The sequence below is a fragment of the Lepisma saccharinum genome, chromosome 29, assembly GCF_977018435.1.
Source record: "Lepisma saccharinum chromosome 29, izLepSacc3.1, whole genome shotgun sequence".
Lineage (NCBI taxonomy): Eukaryota > Metazoa > Arthropoda > Insecta > Zygentoma > Lepismatidae > Lepisma > Lepisma saccharinum.
The window spans coordinates 33629420-33653152 of record NC_139257.1 but is presented as its reverse complement, the minus strand read 5'-3'; the positions used below and the strand labels follow the sequence as shown (position 1 = coordinate 33653152).

At 36.2% G+C, this 23733-nt stretch overlaps 1 protein-coding gene across 3 annotated transcripts in view; it reads right to left on the bottom strand.

The window, feature by feature from the left end:
* The window catches only part of Tcs4 (Threonyl-carbamoyl synthesis 4), a 60054-nt gene extending 37336 nt beyond the window's left edge, over window positions 1–22718 (bottom strand). For 2 of the 3 annotated variants that reach the window (XM_083114422.1, XM_083114421.1), the window contains exons 1-6: window positions 22023–22717; window positions 17355–17488; window positions 15647–15771; window positions 10393–10521; window positions 5156–5360; window positions 3477–3625 (exon numbers count right to left, since the gene is read on the bottom strand). In XM_083114422.1, coding sequence (XP_082970548.1) covers window positions 3477–3625; window positions 5156–5360; window positions 10393–10521; window positions 15647–15771; window positions 17355–17488; window positions 22023–22273 — 993 coding nt within the window. In that variant the 5' untranslated portion in view covers window positions 22274–22717. Of the gene's footprint in view, window positions 1–3476; window positions 3626–5155; window positions 5361–10392; window positions 10522–15646; window positions 15772–17354; window positions 17489–22022 lie in introns of all 3 variants that reach the window. The other variant, XM_083114423.1, reaches the window with a different exon arrangement.
* Window positions 22719–23733: the final 1015 nt, after the last annotated feature.

Here is a 23733-nt window from a genome sequence, read left to right as displayed (position 1 = left end):
GGGTGACAACACTTCTTTTACCAATGTTAAAACTTCTAGCTTTACACCCATTATTTGTTCCTGCAGAACCTGGTCCTGAGAGAGATCATTATTCACTAATTTGCAATCACTTGTCACAAGTCCTTGCATGGTTTGAATAAGTTCATTAGGCATATTACCTGCTGAACCATCCTCTTCATTATGAAGCACTTTGTACTGAAATTGATCAGAATTCATCTCTTGATTAGGTTGAATTTGTGGAGAAGAAGCACCATCACACACTGAAGGTTTAGGTAAACTTGAAAGAGAGGACAAAGTATTTGCTAAATGCTGTTTAGTTTCACACCATTCCTTTTGCATGTGTCTCATATCAACATGCAGTCGCTCTGCCAAATCTGCATGTTCTTCTTGTACAGCACCAACTTGCTTAGCCAAATTTTCCATCTTTTGTTCCACAACATAGGATACTGCAGAAATATCAGTATCCACTTTCATGGATAATGCTTTTATATGAGATTCCACTTTCTCTGTTCTTATCAAACACTCCTTCTTATATTGAGCAAGATCAATTCTAATTTCTTTTAATTGAGCATCAGAAGATTGCTGAAGAGTTGTCAGCCCAGATTTAAGCACCATCTGGCTAGCATTCAGCTCTATCAATTGAGCATCAGTCTTTTCCTGATTAGCTTTGAGATCCTCCTGATTAGCTTTGAGCTCTGTTTGGCCATCCTTGATAGCATTGAGAGCAGCCATAACATCTGCCAAGCAGAAATCACCCTTTGGATCTGACATATTTAAAGGTAAAAACACCTAACCTCAGAAACCAGAACAAGAAGCAAAACAATACAAAGATTATTATAAGCTTGAACCTTTTCAACTAATCACCTGACGTCTCATAATCTTATTTATATGACAACTTTGTCAGTATATTTTAAACTCGGTATCGGCACAATAGGTAACTATGGTGCTATGTTGAAAAGGAAATTTAAATTTACATATACTGATGAACAGTGTTTATGTTCATACAATAATAAATATTTTTATAATTATTACATTGATAAAATAACTAGAAATAACAAATGTTATAAGAGCATCAAATTATGCAATTGTTTACAAGAACATTCATAACATATAAATGTTATTTATATGTAGAAAACATTTCTTTATTATCTCCTTGTGAGACAGAGCAAGTCCTTCACTAAATATTTGAGTATGCCTCAGTTCTACTTCTGAGGACACTCAACATGTCAAATTCTTCAATCAGGTCCACAAGATGGCTTCCTTCAATTTTCAAAACTTCACATTTGACTTATTCACATCCAAAATGCCGAAAATATTTCACTCACTTAGTCTTATTTCTCATAAGATTCTCATTTTAGATAATGCAATATTCATTTACTAGCTAGTTAATGCAGATGCCATCAGATAATAATTTCCTGCTCTCAATTATTAAACTAGGCACTTTACACCAGTTCCAAATCTTTCCTTTTTTGTTATACAGATTATTCCATTATAAAACCATTTTCAAGCTTCTGTTATCAACAAAATGTCTCTTTATAGTTTAAAGAAACTATTAAAGATTAATTTGTAAAGTATAATCTTTCAAAATATCCAGATTTTTAATGATATCAAACCTTCACCAATAGTCACATTTTTACTTATGTACCATCCATCTTGAGATTCCTTTAAAGTCACAGACAACTAGTATTAGAGCAACTAGTTCAAGCCAGATTTTTTAGTATGAGTTATCTTCAATTGTTTTTGTTTTATATTTTTGTCCATAACTGCTTAACACCTTGAATGTTTGTTTAGTAAATGTACATATTTGCTCTGTTACAGCTATTTTACTATGTATATCACAATATACTTATCTAATGATTACAATTACCATTTTATGAATGTTGATATAAAATACCAAGTATGACATCATATAAGACATTGAACAATTTTAAAGAGTTGACCTTTGTATATAAACCTTGATGTCAATGCAAATGTACATAATTTCAATAAATTTAATTATAAATTTGAATGTAACTTATCTTGCTTGCCTGAAATAACACATATGATTGAAGATATTTGTTTTTTCATATTGTCAGTCAAAAATAACTGTTATGAATATGAATTCAGAATATTGCACAATTTGATAATTTTGTCATGATATACAAATTGGCTTTATTAAACATCATATTTAATGAAATTAGTTTAAATAGTAATTTCAGACACTTAATTGCATTATATGAATAAAATTTTGAGCAATCATATGACTAAATTATTATAGATATAGCACAAATGTGGAACTTTGGACTTAGCCTAACCATTTTCAAAAGTAGTTATGACAATGTATTATTTTTATTGTCATACTATGAACACACAGAAGAGCAGAGAAGAGCTAAAGTGGGAATCATAGAACTTCTGTAAACAAAAGCATGTGTACCTTAACAGCGTTGCCAACTTATGAAAACAAAATACCCCACATAGCCACAAGGTGCAAAGATATACCATTTGTCAAAAGATGTGGAAAAGCAGTGCTTCACTGATGACCTGTTCGGAATTAAACTTACGTATGTAAAAAATGAAAAATCAAAATGTACATTTTCCCTCGTGGCCGACTTTCAGACTCGTCAACCGAAGTTCCCTGGTTCGAATCCCGGCTTGGGTGTTATCTGTGAGTGCCTCTTCATCAATTTCATTTGGCGATTATTCATCCCCATCGTCGGGATTAGCCAAAAATGGAAGAAAAGTGATGCTAAATAACAAAAATCAAATACAAAATACAACTAATGACAAATGTGCGTGTCACAGCGTGGACGATCTACATCTCAATGCCACACGTTACAGTATCCTCCAGAATGTACCTCTACGTCTCTAAAGATACATCTTTCAAAAACACACTTTCATGTCCTTGTCACCCCGTTCGAAAATGCTGGTTTATGCAGCAAAAACACCAAGTGAAACTAAAACGGCAACTTAGTGAAGCATTGTCCCTGGCAAAAAAGAGTGGGGAAAGAAGACGGTAAGATACACAAATATTTTGAGGCAGTCTCATTTTCTTGTACCCTACATACAAAATAAGATGCACATTTTGGGGTGAATTTTTAAATATTGTCACTTTTTTCTCTCCCTTGATGAGAGGTGTTCTTTTTAATTCAACCTCCCCCACCCTGACAGCCTGCCCTCATCCTCATCGTGACAACTTGCCCTCCTTCACCTGCAAAAGTATTCCGGAGTGTGAACACGGTGTTAAATCACAAGCACACAGAAAGCCTTTTCTACCTGGCTAGGGGCCATATTACTTGACTGACATCAAGGGTGCTCATGTGATGCTGACATCACGAAAAGAAACAAAAATTGGAGGTCATAAATTTGAACACTTTCTCTGTAAGAAAGTACTAAATGTTTCCTGATATAACAAACCGTTTTCAATTTATAAAGCATTTTATCTGTCTATTTCTTTTAGGCACTGCAGTTTAATAATATTATATGATCCTCATGCTTACCAAAACCCTGTTTTCATGGGGTATCATGTCCTTCCTTTCAGCAAAAATCATTGCCCTCTGAACACGATGGCACAAGTGCTTGGCAACACTGTGCTGAAACGCTGCGCAAAGATCCGCTACTCTGGGGATAATACCATCTCCTTCAATATCTGGAAATAAATCAATCAAACATTAGCTTGTTCTCTAACTTGGTTAAAAAAACAACACACTATCAAAAGGTACACAATTCAGGACTGTTTACCCACTGTAACTCCTCGAGAATTACGGATTTTTTTTAATCGACAGAGTTCGATGTTTTACGTAATGTAAAAGTGGTTCCAGCGTTAGAAAAGCCCAAATAACGGAGATATTTGGAGTATTGTAGGCACTTTTCATTAGTGAAAACTGTTTGTATGCACACTAAAATACCGAAAGAACACGTCAAGAAAAACTGTCAGAACCAAACCTAACAATCCTAACCTAACTACGTAAAATTATAGCTGCTGTTTTAGAAAGTCATTGTGGGTGCTGGGTCATTCCATGTCAAATCAGCCAATTTTTTTTAAAAAATGGTTGCATGACCATTTTAGAAAAAATTCATTTTTAGTACATACATTTGTACATGTTTCTAGATATCAAAACCAATGTTCAAAAAAAAATATTGTCTTTAGTTCTCCTGGGGCAGCCATTTTTCCAACATGGCGCATGGCTTTTTTTGCTCATGTAGCAGTATACAGAAACCTTAATATCTCAAAAACCATTAAAGCTAGAGACCTGAAACAAAATTCATTTTGTAGCTAATGAAGTATACTTCCTATGATATGCAGGTATATTTTGCTTGAAATTGCATCGTAAGTACGAAAATTATGGTGGAAAATGGTTGGAAATTGGGCTAAACAATTGCATTTTTAAGCCCAATTTTTTAATGAAGGGGTTTAGTCTAAGGCTTGATTTTTTTTTCATGTGTAGATCTACCTGCTGGGTGTCTGTAAATAAAATATCAGTGCTTAGAAATGCACCCCTTTTTTACAGCATGGGCTCAAACATGACCGACCATTCATTGAATTTTGACAGTTTTCCGGGTTAAATATCTCAGATGGGTCCCCTTTGAAAATTCTGAAATTTGGCACATAGGAAGCTCTTCATGAACCTAACTCACAGTAAAAATCTCAACTTTTAGATTCAACTTGTTTTGGTCAATATCAGGTAACGTATGTCACCTAATTTCTGACGTTGCAAAGTAAGGTTAAACTACATTTCATGTTGTAAAAATGGCTGCCCCAGGAGAACTAAAGACAATAATTTTTATTGAACATTGGTTTTGATATCTATAAACATTGTACTAAAAATGATTTTTTTCTAAAATGGTCATGCAACCACCATTGGATGGTTTGGCATGGAATGACTCTGCTATATTCACTTGCACAAAGCCTTCTTGCTGGTCTGCTACATGGTAAAGTAAAATGCTAAGGTAACAGACTTACTTTACTTCACAATAACACATTTGCGAGAGCAAAAATAGACTCAAAATCTTCATAATCCATGCAAAATATTTCACTTTCTCCAGGGGGTACAGAGAATCAAGGATACCCACAATTCTTGCTGTACAAGACTAATCAAAGAATTACAAAAACACTAAGATATTGCATCTATCACCTTATCACCTAAGCAAGACAGTTATTAATAGGAGATCGTATTACCATGCTCTTTTTCCTGTTTCAGTATGAAACGTAAAGCAGTGAATTTCAGACCAGCCATGCTGAAATTGCAGTCTCTGTATTTAGACAGAGGGCTTGGAAAGTCGATCGTAGTTCTATTGCCCTTCTTGGCCATTTGTTCTATGGCCTGTCCACCTGACACACTGGAATATTCTCTAAGCGTGTGTAGTTTCAGTCTCCTTGCAGTCTGAAAGATTACAAAAAAAAAAAAAATGTAATATCCATCGTAGCCTTAATAGAAAAAAATAAAAGGTATTACAAGAGTCAAATGAAAGCCTTAAAAGTCCAACAGAAATTGTAGGGCAGACTGTATGCACCTCAAATTTACATGAGGTATCAAGTTATTTACAAAATGACCTCAAGGCTAATCAAGTAAGCTACAAAATGCCATTCTTGTTGTTATTATTATATATTCTATACACACTCTCACCAGTGAAGAGGAGTGGTTTCTAGCCCTCTGTTAGCCTAAAACTTACAGAAATTTCTCGGCAAATGAAAATTCAATATCTCTGTGCATGCTTACCACACCAGCCAGTTAACTAATGGAGGAAAAGTTCGACAATAGCCTCAGTTTGCAGGCAGATGGGTGGAAAGGACTTCACACTGGCTCATAAATGGCTGCACGTGGACCCCAAAGACTTATTCTTTTTAAGATCTACTGGGACTAACTCAAAGTTGGGGAAAACTCATTCGCAGGTGGGGAGAGAGAAGGCAGGGGGCTTCAGCGTGAAACGAGCCAGTGTCGCCAGGCCTATTGATTTCTAGGGAGATTTCCTTTAAAAAAAACTGTTACTATGGAACCACCAAGAGACTGCTCAAAAATGTGTTTCCTGCTCATTTTATTTGGGCATGGAGGGGAGAGGTAGAGTGGAACTCCACTCGGCCATGAAAAGTGCTATTTCAACTGCAAAATTATGCCAAACAATACTCAATTGTGCTGGATAATATTATTATTATTAATATTATTACTAATATTACATTACTAACTTTTGATGGTTGTATTTTATCCTACCGCAAAATATATTTCTATTTTGGTTATTTTAAGTCACTTTTGTGCCTGTACAAGGATAAATGAGCAACTGATGAGATGGCATATAAGATGGCACAAACACAATGCCTTACTAGGTAGAACATCTGACTTTGTAGCGTGGGCAATATATTTTATATATATTTTTTCTAGCAGTTGGGGAGGGAAGGTGACACCCCAGCATAATTATTGAGGAAGGCGTGCTGTATAATTCACCAATATGCTTCATGTACATAATTCATTTTTTCATTATCGTGCAAGATGCATTAACCCATGCCCACCCCCAAACGATACCTGTGAATCGAGCAACAGCAGAAGGCAAATTGGTTTAAAGATTGTCAAAAATTTACTGACAACGAAAGTTTTATTTGTAAATGGAACTTTCTAAGATTTCCTGTCATAAATATTCTTCACGAAAATATAGGCATCACAAATGATTGACCCCTTGTGTCAGCACTGAGAAAGGGCACTTGAGGGTATTTCACCCCCACCCTCTTCGATTTTACAACAGGAAGATGCGGAAGCAATGCAAGACATTGGTCGGGTTCCTCAGATGGTTTAGATTTTTTTTTTAAACATGTCCACTCCTGAAATGGAGATAATGGGTTTCCTTTTGCCAAACATAACTGAAGAATAAAACATGTTAGTGTGTTGATAACAAGAAATTTGCTGTGAACGAAGTGGTGCAGTTCAATTACAAAGGAAATAATGCACCCCCTTTCCCCATAGTTGCTTGGATCTTTCATTGGCTTGAAAATACTTAATTTTCTACAAAATTATATTGGGGTATGGACATCGGGAAGGGGGTGCAAGGATGGCCATCACAACCCCCTTCCCTTCCCCTGGAAAATGAGTCAACCTAAAAGTATATATATATATATATATTTCAGACATAATTTGATTTCAGTCACAGTAATTTACACCCTGACATGTGCATGGGTGTTCATTGCGAGTGTCATTTCATCATATCATCACCGCTATAAGCCAAAAGTGACAGAAAAGAAGATAAATCAACAAATAAAGATATAACATATTCTACATATCTGATACAAAATCCTCACGATTAACCACGAGATAGAAAAGCACTGCAAAACAGCCTAACCGATATAAAATTGCAAATGCTCCATGACAAACCTGAACAGTTCATTTGTCATCAAATAAACTGTGTATTTTGACAATTACATTGTAAAACTGGGGCATATGAATTACATATTCATGTTTATTAAATAGTAGAGATGGGTGAGATTAATCGTTTCTCTATCGGTATCAGCCAATATAGGCATATCACTGTACCGGTAAAATTACTGATTATTTTTTTGATCCGATATTTAAATCAATATCTTATAATTTAGTGCTAATTTAGTGCAAAATTATGTCATTTTGTTACAATTTTTATGGATAATCTCCATGCGCTACATTTTTTAAAAAAATGAAATGTATAATATCAGGGTAGCTACGATTTTTTGATTATAAAATTCCCTGACTTTTCCAGGTTTTCAGACCAGAAATGAAATTTTTCCAGACATATTTGTCATCATGATTTTTGCTTATGAACCTCATGTTTTTCAATTAAATATGCAGGCACGTTAATTATTATGAATATGAATATACAGTTATTAGCTGAAAATTTACCAAGTGATTAATATAATGCTATTCAATGAAAAAGTAAATAACTAATGTACTTCCCCATTTTCACTAAGTCATTACAATTAAGTTGGTGTAAAAAATCAATTAAAAATGTGGCATATATCAAAGCTTTACAATGTAACTTGTATACAACCTCAATTATATCAATACAAATGACAAACAACAGACAATTAGGTCATGTACCTTTAGAAAATATGCAATAAGTTTAATGCAATAAGTTTAATGATTATATTTTTTATTTTATTGAAAATAGTACATATTTCGGAAATTCAGGGTAACAGTTAAGAATGTTTTATGTTTTTTGTTTTTTTTTTCAAAGTTTCCTAGCAGGAAGACTAATTATCATAGAATTTTGGCAAAATTGTGCCACGAAATTTGGACCTTCCTTAAAATAGTGAGCACTATTTGGATTCGAAAAAAGTTATTTATGTTGAAAAAAACTTCAAAATGACCTTACGCAATCATACACGCTTCCCACGGAAAAGGTATTCTCCGGTTGACAAGGGACAGTAAGTATCGTAAACTAGTGGGAATTAATGTAGAAATAAATCGGAACCTTAGTAGAGTGCATTCAGGGTCTCTATTTTAATTCTAAAAAAAAAAAAAAAGATAAAAGGTATCTGTGCATAACACCGTGCCACGAAGGCGTATAGGGGGTGTGGGGGTAACGCCTCACACTTTCTTGATCCGGTCGTGAGTGAGGGTGATGTGATCAGCATCACGCCCCTGACCGCCTTGACCCTCCAGGGTTTCCCCCAGGGAACCCATGTTATTTGACGCTGGGTGGGTGCCGGGGCCACTTCCAACGTTAGAAAAGCTCCCGGATTTTAACCGGCCGGGGATCGAACCTGGGACCTTTACATGGTAGTCAACGCGTTACCGACTGAGCCACCGCGGCCACTATTTTAATTCTAAGACAACCAAACCTGACCTTCCTAACCTAACCACAAAAGCATATTTGACAAAATGTTAAGTAATCGCTAAAACTTTGCAGTATGTATTAACAGACATAAATCGGAATCGAACAATGTAAAAGTTGCATTTGTAGCATGATGAAATCGTAATAAAACAAAAGGAACTTGGGCCCATGTTCACCACTTTTCAGCAAAATTTCATTCTACACGCAAAAAATACGTAAAATTACTATCGGCATCAAACCAACATTCCTAACCTAACAACGTTAATTCCTCTATTTCGCACCAGTTTTTAAAAAATAAATTCATTCTACATGCATAAAACACGTGCATATTCGAATAATGATGTCACTGATACTGCATAAAATCACTAATTTCTCGGGTGTAACACATCTCTGCAATGTAAAAACTACGACAACGAGCAAATGAACTAGTTGATCAGGTTGCTTATGAACGGGTTTGCGAAGGACTCAAATTCACAGAACGGGTTCAAGGGGGGAACGAAGTAGTGAGTCCCTTTGTTTTTACTCGGCGTCCACACCCGTCCAGTGTAACGTCAACCACAGCCAGTTACGTGAAATTCTGCTCTTCAAGCTTTATTGCAGATCCAAAACCAATGAACTGTCCGAACACCAAACTGCTCCGCTTCACGTATCAAAAGAGAACGGGTTCCGAACGGGTGTGTTCTTGAAATGAAGAAAGGAAATTTCCTCACCACACACAAAGCTAAAGCAACATTTTTTCCGCATGAAATTCTGAGGATGGCTGGTTGCTTAGGTTTCGTCTTGAGTAGCTTGTTCTCTAAGGAAAAATCTCACGCCTCTCCAAATCCAGTCTTGAACAGGTTCAGAAGAACGAGTTGCAAAATGAACGGATCCAAGATCCGAGAGTGAATAAATATAGAATCGAAATGCGAAGGAACCATAATTTTGTACGTAGCAAACTAGAAGTTATAATGACGAGAGGAACAAGTTTCTGAACTGAATCTTTTGGGGGGACTGGAATCACAACAACCAAATTCGGAAGTGGAAATGAACCGTTCGTTCATTTTGTAACTGGTTCTCCTGCAACTCCAAAATGCTCGTAAATTCCAGAAAATATGCAAAATTCTCTGACTATTCCCTGACCAACCAAATTCCCTGACTTTTCCCCGTTTTCCAGTCACGTAGCAACCCTGTTATTGCAACTTCATTTGCACTACAGTCACCTCGAAATACTAAGGAGGTCAATGAACCATTCAGGTTCTTCAAGGACAATTTGGTACTTTATATCGATTCGATAGTTTATCTGTTAGTGGTATTGGTAATCTTTATATTGATACTTTATCTGCATCAGACAAAAATTTAATATTGGCCCATCCATATTAAATAATGACAAAATGGCTGAATTTTGCAAAACATTATAGGCTATTTATTACTGTATCAAAGCAGTAATGTAAATACTGCCAGAGTAGCAATCAATCTGCCTATTTCTAGTGCACAGTCATTTCTTATAGTGGCACTTGATGTCTCTGTTATATAGCTATTATTTTTTTAATATGGTGATGTCATGTTATAAACCACAACCTTTTAACTTAAGCATTCACGCCTTCAAGATATTGGATGTTGGTGAGTAACAATAATTTTATGTACCTTATCAAAAGCTTCTCCCGGAGCATCATCTAGAGTCCTCCCCAAGAGATAGAACTCATCCACGTTTTTCACGACAGCCAACAGACAGTGTCCACCGGACACCAACAGCGTCAAGAATGGATACTCCACCTGAAAATAAAAGCTATTTATGAACATGATAAACTGATCAACCTGTCCCACTCCTAGTAAACACAAAGGCCAATATACTAATTTGTTGACGTAAGAAGCTTCATTCTGTATACAGGGTGGACAAAAATCATGATTTTTATTTTAAAAATAAATTTTGCTCACTTCTTTGTTTAAATCAGATTTTTTTATTTAAATCGATTTAAACATGCTTAAAATTGCTTGTATGGTTTTTGGCACCATACGCCTATCTTTTTATAGAAAGGCTTTTTCTGGTAAACGTCCTTGAAAAATAACAGTTTGATTAAAGCAAATAAAAAAATATATGTAAATATACATTTTTCTGTTTCTGATACTGTATATATGAACCTACTATAGAAATGTTTGTTGAGTGTGTTAATGAAACTATAGTAATTTCAGTAACTTTTCTTCCAGTGAAAATAAAACATTCTGAACGTACTATATACGAGGCTTATTTTTTTAAGTAAGTACCGTTTTGATATGTACAAAAAACAAGTAAACTTTTTGTAACAATTTTATTGTTACTTGAAAGACCACACTTTTATCTACTTTTCCACATAATTGCCACCAATATTAAGGCACCTATCATATCGAACAACAAGCTTTTGTATTCCGTTGTCATAGAGTTTGCTGCCTGAGTTGACAGCCACTGCAACACGGCCGTTTTGAGGCTATCATCGTCATCGTGGCGCTGACCTCCGAGATGCTTCTTCAGTTGCAGAAACACGTGGTAATCACTGGGTGCTAGATCGGGGCTGTATGGAGGATGATCAAATTGTTCCCAGCCAAATGATGTGATGAGATCTTGAGAAGAAAAGTCAAGGCGCTACCTAAACGTTTGCTTTTGTGCACCTCAGTTAACATTTTTTGTACCCATCGTGAGCACAATTTTTGATAGTTTAAGCGTTCGGTAACAATTTCGTAGATAACACTTCTTGAAACTTCAGGGAACTCCTCTGATAACGAAGAAATCGTGAAGCGTCTGTTCTCTTTCACTTTTTCGTCGACTTTCTGAACCAAATCGACAGTGATCACTGAGGGTCGCCCACTCCGTTCCTCGTAATGAACATTCTGTCGGCCATCTTTGAAAGCTCTTACCCATTTGCGTACCATTCCATCACTCATAATGTTTTGTCCATACACTTCACAAATCTGACGGTGAATTTCAACTGCTTTCATGCCTTTAGCACTAAGAAAACAAATAACAGTGCATATTTCACAGGGATTCTCAATCGGCGGAGGCATTTTAAATACGCAAATGTATACACGATCGATTGTTGCCGCAATGGGGTCTGAGGCTTGCCAACAGATGTAGGTACACAGTGCGCATGCACGGGACACCGACCGCAGCACTGCAGCGGCGGAATTTCAAAATGGTAGTTACTTTAAAAATACGACTCGTAATTGTAACTTGAAATATTTTTTATAGTCTTTGTAGCTGAATTTTGTCAATATTTTTAAATAATTAGTTTCAAAAATATCAGTTGCCATGTTTATTTTCAGTTTAATGATAAGGACACTATTTACAGTGTAACATGATTAGTATCTTTGTTACGTACCCAATAGGACCAAGTAATGTGAATAGTTTGCCAAAGACGAATAGAGATGGCAGTACCAGGCGTGCAAGGTTAAGAATTGGCATAATATATGTGAATAACTTTATAAATAAGAACAAAGCAAATTGGAAAGATGAAAAACAATAGAATATATTATAAGAAGACAAAGAATAAATATGAAAGAAGTAAATTAATATATATATCCTATAAATCAAATCAATGATCACATGTAAGTTAATATGAAAATTAAAGAAGTCAAAGCACTGATACAAGTTTGTGTCTTTGAACAGATATTGCATCTGTATGATTGATTTACCATTCCTATAGGGAAAATTTTGTTTACATCAGTGGCGAGCACGTTCTGATCGACGCCCCACAGCACTTTTTGGTTGCGCGGTTTAACCGGAGCACCTACTTGGATGCGCGTGTAAATCGTTTGCACCAAGTATACACTCTGTTGTACCCAGTTAGTGGTGGCGCGTTCCAATTGTAGCCCCAAGGGAGGATATTAGTATTATTCCCAAAGCTTAAAGGAATTCGTTAAATAGTCAAAACCTAAATTGAAATCCATAGGGAAGTTAACAAAAAAGACAAGAAGGAAGTCCCGATCCAGACTGTCCATTGAGAAGGAAGTCCCGATCCAGATCTGTCCATTGAGAAGGAAGTCCCGATCCAGATCTGTCCATTGAGAAGGAAGTCCAGATCCAGACTGTCCATTAAGAAGGAAGTCCCGATCCAGACTGTCCATTGAGAAGGAAGTCCCGATCCAGACTGTCCATTAAGAAGGAAGTCCAGATCCAGATATGTCCATTGAGAAGGAAGTCCCGATAGAAGAATATACAGATAGAGAAAATAAAATAATAAAAAGCATAGAAGAAAGTAGCTTATCATGTAAATATTCTTACTCCATGTATCCTGTGTTTAAATAATATATTCGTTTAAACGTCTCCATTGGAAGGCATCCTGTCTGGTTTCGTTGTCTACAAAGAACCCTACCCTGTAGATAAGCTAGCTGAGTTTTAAGTTTAAGGTTTATGTACCTTTGCACCAAATGAAGGTAGCATCTTGTTTATTATTCTACACATCTTTTTTTGCCATATTTGCCCATAAAAATTATTGAAGTTTAAATCAAGAGAAATTTAAGTGTGTTTACAGTTTACATATTACATTTCCTTTCGTATTAGCTTCATCCCATCGGTACATATATTTTATTTCTTAGAACCTAATAAACTCCATTAAATGATTATGAGATTAATGTACTTTCAACAAAAGTGATTCAGATATCTACAAAATCCTTATGTACATTATTCTCTAAATTATTTACTTCAAGTGATTTAAATCGAGATTTTAATCAACCTGAGTTAAATCAGTCCACCGTGTCTGTATAGCAGTGTGTATGCAGGAGATACACATAAACTTGTGTGTGGGGGAGATACCCCTGCCCGAAGGAAATCATGAATATGTCATGACTGTACGCAGTGACTTCGACTTCATGGATTAATTTGTGTTCACGTTTGTATTTTTGTTATTTGGTGTTGCTTTTCTGACACTTCTGGTTAGAAGAAATTGATGAAGGGACGCTAACAAAGAATGTCCATGCCAAAATTCGAACCCAGGAACTTAAGTGGCAAGATCAAAAGTTGACCACTTACGGCATTTTGCACCAACATTTCACAAACTCGTAAGTTTGAAAATCCACAGGTCAGGGTAACACTTGAGTTAGGATCATTTTCCATTGTGCCAACCTGAAAGGCATTCCAGCCCGCACGAGTCATGAAACCCCGGCTTTACTTTAGGACAGCAGCTAGCCTCAAAACAAGTGCCTAAACGTCATACAGATGGAAGCACGTGATTGGTTACCTGTTTCGAGAAGGCGTGGTTCAACTCATAGTGTGGCTGCAGGACAGAAAAAAAGCATCTCCGTAAACAGTGACAAGCAACTGCCACAAGAAAAATTCAAGCACGTGATAATGATGGGGGGGGGGGATATTTACATGAATAAATGTTGATATCTTGTTGCAGCTTGTGATCATAGTAAGTAGTTTTACAGTGATGTTTGCAGTAGATTTCAATGTATACGTGTACCTTCACGTAGTATTCACGATCGTTTATGGCTAGGACTACTCTACTTTCTCCGGCTACTGGGCGTATGATTATGTTTGTATTGCACGTTCAATGTTACAAACTCTGAACTGCAGAATGTACACAGTAAATATCTGCCAAAGTATACATTTAATAACATACTACGTACATATTTATAACCTTTTATATATGCAGTCTGAATCTATTACTTCCCATTTTACATTTATTTAGTTTTGAAATTCTGAAGTGATACATTACCAGTTGCAGATGGCAGCCATTACACTGCTGTGCGTGCGTTAACTCCGATTTTACTCCCCGTTCTCGGAGGGTAAAGTTGACCGTCCTTTTACTCCCAGTTTACCCGGCATGTCTGTTGGTGCAACAGAGAATCAGCAGATTCGTGGGTTAACTCTGAGTCACAAGTAAATCGATGTTGGTGCAAACAGGCATTAGCGAACCGGCTGCCTTTACCCCTCAGGTTGCACCAAGGTACCCATTGATTTAAGGCTATGTGAGCTCCGGAGCTACTTTATTGCAGGGACATAAGGCAGAGACAGGACTGGAAAAATTCCAACCTTAGATCAGCCATCAGAAATCGAATCCAGGTCTCCACATGGCAGTCATGCCCTACTTACTACGCCACCATGTCTCTCTAAACTTTCATAACATACAGTTGCTTGAAAGTAACCAAGCTACAACAATGTCACAGAAGTATACAATTCTTGTTGTTACAAAAACACACAAGGCGAGTTTCAAATACGAAACAGGATAGACGGGCATGTCAGCATTTGGTCTTGAGGTGCAAGAAAAACAAGTGCAATGCGGCACTGTCACAAAGAAGGCAAGGAGAGGCAGTGAGCAGCATGAAATCTGAGGAGAAAGATTTGACGCACTTGTTCAGAACACGAGATGCATTTTCTTTTGTATGTAATTGTGATACAAAAGTACACATGTTAAATTGCCAATAGCTAACTATTGCCGTGTTCCATTATAAGAGCAGAACAGCAAGAGGAAAAGTGATATGCTTGACCAGCAAGTAAAATTTATATGGGAAGTGGATGCCAATCCACATAACACTAAAAGCGAAATAGATGAAGATGTAGGCATTTCTTACAACACACTTTGCACAGTCATTAGTAACAGAAATGCAATTTGAAACAATTTTTTAAAATTGGGTAGTTAATCAACAAAACACAGCAGCCAACAAGAGGGAAAATATGCAGATTTGGAAAAAGCACTTCTTCCCTGGTTTCGGCAAAAACGTGCTGCAGCTGTACCACTTAATGGCAAAATGTTGAATACAAAAGTGATAGGTAGATAGTGACAGAATAACTTGTACTATATCTTGTCCTCAAAATAGATACAATTACAGTCATTTAATAATGATATGACATGGTATCTAAATCTGATTTTAAGTAATTCTCAGTTATACGTATAACTCAGGTTCAACTGTATATTGAAATTCTCACCTGTTCGACCATCCGTATTGTTAATGCATGAGCTTCCATGTGATGAATTGGAATAAAAGGCTTTTTTCCATCCCTAGACAGTTGCTTCCCGTAATTCATACCAACAGCTAGAGACAATGGTAGTCCTACAAAGACAAACAAACATAGTAATATTTTCCATCATAGCCATAAGTAAAATCCACTATTAAAAAGATACCTATTAAGTCGACTTTATGCACAGCTAGATTAATCGGGACTGGGCTTACAGTTCAAAATGAGATCCAAACCGCTGTGCAATATGTCTCCACCAGGTATTGATTACAAGGTTGCTACATTAACAACAGACGTTATGGTCTATTTCTCCAGATTAATTTGGATGGAGGACGTAAAAGCATGCCTCGTTTTGCAATACTTGTTAATTATATTCATGTTTTCCTTTTTTTTCATCTTTGGGTATGATTTTATAATACCAGAAAAAGCCATAATTTCATTAATAATTCGAATACTCGCTAATTATGAGTCCTGATGATGTATCTGCAGTTAAGATTTGGTGCTCACGTGTAGAAATTGTAAAATAACGTGAAGAAGTTGTAAAATAACCTTATGAATTACGATGATCATTCTCGATGATCACGATTCTGCAATTAAAATTTGTTGCTCAAGTGCTACGAAACACATTTTTTAACGGTCCCTGGTCGCAATTAGCCTTACACCCCTCGAACGATGCATGAGTAGCCCCACGAACCATGCATGGTTAGGCCAGTTAGGTTAGGCTAACATAGTTAAAATTTGGGGTCGTAGTAGAATGAGGAATATATATTTCATTTTTTAAGTACAGTAGACTCGTGATTAACCGAGTCCCGATTAACCGAGGCTCTGGATTAACCGAGGGAGTGGTTGGAAAACATCGTGCTTCATAATACACCCCCTGTTTGTTTATGGAGTCAAGTCACAATCCACGCTGCACGTGTTTGTTACATTGTCGGTGTCTCCGATTGTTACGGTGGTGTTTAAGTCTGTAGGCCTATTCTAAGCAGAAAAAGTAATCTTCTCATTTATGTTGTACTAGTAATAAATAATTACTATACAGTTTTCAGTGTTGTTTTGTCATTTATGACCTATTAGCACATTATCTCCGTATTATCCGAGTTTTTCCGTATCCGAGGTACGGTCCCAATTAGCTCAGATAATCGCAAGTCTACTGTATTCGAAAACACAAAATCTTGCGATAAACATTGGTTTTCTTGAGAAATCGAGGGTGTCGGCTGCGATCACGGGCCCGCTTATTTTGCAAGTTCTACACGTGAGCGCCAAATTTTAACTGCAGATTCATGATTATTATTGAGTATGCGAAATATGAACGAAATTGTGGAAGTTTCCGGGATTCTAAAATCGCTCCCACCTTTGTAATGAAATAATCCATGCATGACAAACACTTCAATAAATTTAAAAAAAGAAAAAGCAGGAGAAGCATGTTGGTAATTCAAATTGTTAATGCGGGTTCAGAGTTGAAGATCTTGACAGCTAGTATGAATATGCAACATTTCTCTTTTTTTTAAAAAAAAAACTTTTAACAACAACTAACATGTTAATGACACAATTCTTGGCATCCTGAAGATACCACTATACATTTTTTACATGTTAGTACCAATGATTGCATGAGCATTGAAGAAGTACAAAGTTATGTAATACATAAAAGGCTATTGTTATAAAAGCAATAAAATATTACCAGGTTTTACAGTTGTTGCAATTGCATCTACATCCTGCAGTTCAAGGTTTCCAGACTGCAAAGCTTCCTCGACAACAGCTTTTATGTGTTTCTGATGTAAGCTCTTAGCAATGGGAGGGATGATGCCACCATGGCTGAAATAAATAAATAAAAACATGACTGTACACTTCAAACTCTTTTTTGAAAAAAATTAATTAATCACAGTACAGAAAATTTTAAAACAGCTTGAAGTGCAACACAAGAGAAATTCATTCCACATGCCAACAATGGCTAAAATATGTCCAATTTGTTTACAATTTCAGTCTGGAAGGGCTTCATGTGTTAAAATCACCAATAACAGGACATTAAGCATTTAGGAAAAACTCATACATGCCAAATCCCTCGCAGATATATAAAACAAATAATGATAACTAAGCAGTTTTATCTACCAAACAGGCATATTTTACTTGACAATAACACATTTTCAGAGCTAAAAACAATTGAAAGCATTCATAAACAACAAAATCTTTATGAACCATGCAAATATTTCACTTTTCAAGGGAGTACAGAGGGTCAAGGTGTAGCTAGGGTTACCAGATGTAGGACATAATGTTCCAAAATGTATGACATTGAGTCAAAATATAGGGCACAAAACATTCACAATAAATAATACATATTTCTATAGAACACGTTACAAAGTAATTTAAAATTGACACTTTTCAGTTAAAAAAAAATAATTATCGAATTCCTTATTTCAAAATTTCCAAACTTGTAATCATACTTAACAATGCACCTGTTTTAACTGTACTTCTCAGAGGAGCCAATTTTTCCCAAAATTTCAGGTTTAGTCAAAATATATTTATGAGAGACTGGACAGTCAAACTCTTTGACATTATATGGACCAATACCAAACTTCTTACAGACTTTACGAAAAAAATTCTCGTCGAGTCCTTTGTGTTGCTGGTAATGAACATAAACTCTCAACCTTTGCATTATGACCTGTAATGGCAAACAAATATTCAGCAATTACCGTAATTGAAATGGTTCCAGAAGTTTCATCTTGGCTAGTTTTTAGTTGAATAACAGGGTGTCTACCAAAAGAACAAATCCAAAATTCTTGAGTTATTCAGGACTTTTTTTAAAATTTTATTTTGTTTTTGTTTACCTAAGTAGGAGTCGATTGGAAATTTGCAAGTAAGAAAATAATATTTAATAAGAAAATCCTACCAAAAGGCTGGTTAAAATGAAAACTGCAGCAGTATATAACAAGAGATGTAGACCTATTTTATCTATTAATGCATGCGGGATGCATTTGGCAGACTAGCGAGGCTTTGGCGTCTGGACTCACAGCCAGTTGTCAATATATGTTTATGACTATCCATTCATCCATCTTATCTTACCACCATTCATCCTCATCTTCGCGATTAGCCAAAGGGGCAGAAAAGTTAAATAAAATAAACTAAATCGGTAAATATCCGACATCACCCGAACGGATTTCATCAAATTTACAGGAGAAACAACTTACTGAAATCAGTTTCTGTAACATTGTCGAAGTTCTTGGATGTATTTTCTTTTGCGGAAACTGAAAACTTCACCATAGAATGCTGCAGAACAAGAAATAATCACTTGTTACGTAAGGAACTTGCATTTTCTGTAACATTATGCCGTTGTTTCCATTATGTACGTGCAGATGGCGCAACCGTCGAAAGTCACACCCTCTCGCCAGTGTTTTCAAACGTGCCTTTTTTTACGAGAATTTAACTATGCTTACCTAACCTAATCTTGCCGGAAATGGTTTATGGAGCTATCTATCAATGGCTCGTGGGGCTATCCATCAATGGTTTGTGGGGCTATCGTGAATGTTTTTTTGGGGCTATCCGTCAATGGTTTGTGATGACATAATGAACACGAAAGTAGGTATTTTTCAGTTAAGAAGGTTAAAACCCACTCCAAATTGACAAAACACAAGCAAGACGCGGGATGATCCATGACGAGTGCACGCCATATTGTCTGTTACCCAAGCAGAACAAGGAAGACAAATAATGACTCGTAATATGAAAAGTTGACACTATTTTATGGAAAAAGGCATAACCTCACCTTGAAGAATCTTCCGCAATGCACAATAGATAAGTATCAATGCTAAAATTAATGAAATAAACGAGTGAGAGGTATTCGTGCCTTATCGGATAATTACCACTAAATCAACTAATCAGTCATTGGGATAGCAATAATTCTTGACCACAAGTATAATATACTGACTTTTTATTGACTTCTTGACCTACTTTCATAAATAACTTCGTTTTCTATACTCCTGCTTTACAATCAAAATAATGAGCAAGAATGGGAAACACCTTGTTTCATCAGTATACCTATAAACCCCAAGGCAAGAAATTATCCTCAGGCATGAACTGTCACATCATCAGAATGTGGCCCCAAAAGTTTTGTTCACTAATCATTTCAGTTTTTTTGTTTGACCTCTAGCAGGACAATATTTTATTTCTTTTTTGGCAATGACTGATCAAAACAAATGTCACTATTGTGTTTGGGAGCACAGTCCATAGACTTGTAACTTGCATGATTTCTCTTTGTTAAACTAAAACACGTATTTTCCGGTACTACTTTACTATACCAGAGACACCTATCAATGATTTATTTCGCAATTTTTTACATTGCTAACGAACTATTCTGCATTGCGGAACATTTCCTTAGGTGAAATAATGGATTACTAATGAAAATAACGTCTATTTCTTACATACGATAGCCCCACGAACCATCACGGGGACGAGGTATGCCTACTAGGTTAGGTTAGGCTCCATTAGAACTCCTTTCGTTCAATTTAGCATATACGGACAACATCGGAATTACAAATTCCATGGCATCTTCCACACCCAGCAACAATTTCACGATGCATCCTCGACACGTCATCTTGTAGCAGCAGCAATAGTGCGTATTGTGCTCTCGTGCAGAAAGCAAATGGCGGCAGCAGCAATAGCGCGTCGGAAATAGATTTTCATAGAAAACCACATGCATTCGCATTAAAATGGATCAAAACTACATTCCCAAACATCAAGAACACTGCAGAAAATTATTTGCGTAAGTACTTTCTCCTGTAAATTTGAAGAAATCAGTCTCCGGTATAGTAAAGTGTTACTATTTTCCTAATTCATATTTTGTGAGGCTCAAAATGTAGGACATTTATGACATTATTCAAATTCCTCCCGAATTCCTCACAAGGTTAAAATGTAGGACATGTCTGGGAAAAACCGGACGTCTGGTAACCCTAGGTGTAGCCTTCTGTAGAGATAGGAAAGCAATGTAAAATAACTGTAATATAAATCTCAACTGGTTGCATGTGTATAATAATTTGGGTAGCTGAATCCCTGCATCAAACATTTTCATTTGCAATTTGGAAATGATAGACTAATATCTTCAGTACGATATCCTAATTTATCACTGAAAAACTACATCATGTTTAGTATCATATTTAAATGTACTTTTTGGAACTGTGGAATTGAAAAATGATTTTGTACTTTTTGTCAAAGTACTTTATTTCAGTTTTTCAAGAAGATATGCAGTTATCTTCAACATTACATTAATTTTTAAATCTTACACCTTCCAGATTGAAAAGAAAGGAACGACTAAAGATGACCGGACACCTCTCCGATTTTCTTCACATTTGGCATACTCACTAATTGAGGCCTCCTAATCACGAATCTGAAATTAAAAGTTGTCGGAAACGTCTAGAAATTGCAAAATAAGTCGTTAGTGTTCGGAATGGAAACAGTCGATTTTCGCGTAATTTTTTGTATATATATATTCCTGATACTAGCACGACACCAAATTTTAACTAAGTTTGCCTAACCTAACCACATGTAAATGGTTCGTGGGGCTAGCATCAATGGTTCACAATTATTTTGCAATTTCTAGATCCTGATACTTCCAGGTAGTACACCAAATTTTAACTATGCCTAACCGAAACTAACCTAACCACACATCAATGGTTCGTGGGGCTAGCGTCAATGGTTCGGAATTATTTTGCAATTTCTAGACGTTTCCAACAATTTTTAACTTCAGATTCGTCATTAGCAGGCCTCAATTAGTATGTATGTCAAATATGAAGAAAAGCGGAGAGAGGTCCGGTCATCTTAAGTCATACCAAAAGAAAAAATGCAAATTAATATAAGGAATTAAGATTCACATTCTATAGACAATCTATGGGTAGGGTAGGGTTCATCATCACCATTTCTCTAAAAAAAATTGAATGCAGGACAAGATAGCAAAATATATTATAGGGTTTATGTTAACAAATTCACTTACAAGTCTGTGATAATGTGTGAAATTCGCCAAAAACTTATCTAAAATTAAACATTTCACATCACCAGAATATTACTGAAATAAAATGCACATAGTCCTGTAAATAATACTGCAATTTAGAACTTTTGATATGCTAAAAAACACAATATTTGTGTGAAATAAAAATAACTATTTTCAAAGCTCGAGAAAGTCGTATGCTTGATGCAAAGTTTCTTCTACATAGCTAAACATTCCTCAGCTGTGCAAAGTTATTTCTGCGGTTTTCCCCTTGCACTTCCCTGATTAGAATGTGTGCATAAGCAAAATTTGGTTTGGCAAATTGAAACAACTCTCAACAAATTTTAGCTACCTGCGCTTCTGTTCTACTTTACTTACTTCAAATGAATCTGTTGTTGTGATACCCGACTATCACCAATTACATTGCCATCGTCATCTACTATTGCACAGCAGGTATCATCACAACTGGTTTCTATTCCCAAAATTAGGCTTTTACGAATTGCTGACGAATGGAAAATACTTCTTGCTAAATCAGGTATTTGATGTACTGTAAATGGATCTCTTTTACATTGAATAGCCCTTAAAATATTACACCTATCACGTCCCAAAATTTGCCTCAAGGATTTCATACTTCTTGTAACAGGAATAAGATTTGCACATAAAAGTTACTTTCAAATCATGATCCTAGTTTTGATATTTTGGTATACTTTCTTTTCGTTTTTTCATGTAAATGTAAACTAGTCGAAAACATTCCGCATCAAATTTGCAACACACAGGCCTACAGTCGGAGATCGGGCAGACGACACATTAATTTCATACTTCATAGCTCAGATTACAAGCCGGTTATTCAGGTCTGTCTTTATACACACAATTTCTCCACACGATCCGCCCTCCGATGCATCACGTAACAAACTCTTTCAATAGTGAAACCCGACCTGATTAACATAATGGACTTGAAAGTATTTCCATTATGATTAAAATTACTCTTAGAACAAATAATGTGTACACGAATAAGGTGGAAGGTACTTGGTGCTCTTGGAATAATGTCTTGTCACTTCTTGACTCGAAAGGAGGGAGGTACTTGTGGGAAATGAGTGTGCGTGAAGAGAGAATGGCAATGGCTCTTGTAGGTTTTCCTTTATCTAATTGTCCTGCACCGTACTGCAGAGAGTCTATTTTTTTTTTGTTGTTGTTGTTGTTGAAAGGGGCCCTCAAATTACCATGTCTGCAATTTTACGTAACACATACTAAATATATTAGAATATGAAGTTTATTTTTCTAATCAAGAGATACCAATCAGGCGTTCACTACGTTATTCCAACATTTCAGAACCACCGACGTACGTACAGTGGGATCCGTGAGTATTACCGTGCAAATTGTCCATGACTATTTTCATTAATTTTTCTCTTATATCCCGTCTGTTTTTAAGTGATGGATTTTTATGTATGCTGGTGCAGAAGTTGTCAACAGCTTGTTTTGAGTTTTCTTTTAATTCTTGAAGCTCTTATTAGGTCAAATAAAGTGCACGAACATGGTGATGGACAATTTGCAGGGTAATACTCATGGATACCAGGGATGAGTTCATGGGGTACGCCCCTTCTCATAAATTTTGAACGGATAAAAATTCGAGCAAAGCAACATGGTAGATATCCATGGATATACCATCCGATTACAATTTTTGCCTTTAAAATAACTTTTAAAACGAGGGTTCAAAATCGTAATTAGCAATTACGAAATATTTATTGCATATCCCGCACAGAGTGGGCGCCAGGGATTAATCGTCTAGACGTGCTGAGGGGTGCAGAATGAAATTTAGAGAACTTGTAAAAAGAGAAAACACGATTGATTGGTTTGATTTATTTTACTTCGCTTTTTGTGCCACTTTTGGCTACTTTGCGAAGAGGGGATGAGTGATGATATGATGAATGGACACTCACCAACATCCATGCTCAGGCAGGCCAGGACAAGTTTAAAAACAAGACGCTGCAATCCATTGTTTGCGCACCTCACATCACATTTCCCCACTCCATTGTCTGCGGCGACGTTCATTCGCAGTGTTGCAAACTGGAGGGAGCTGAATCCTCTGAGA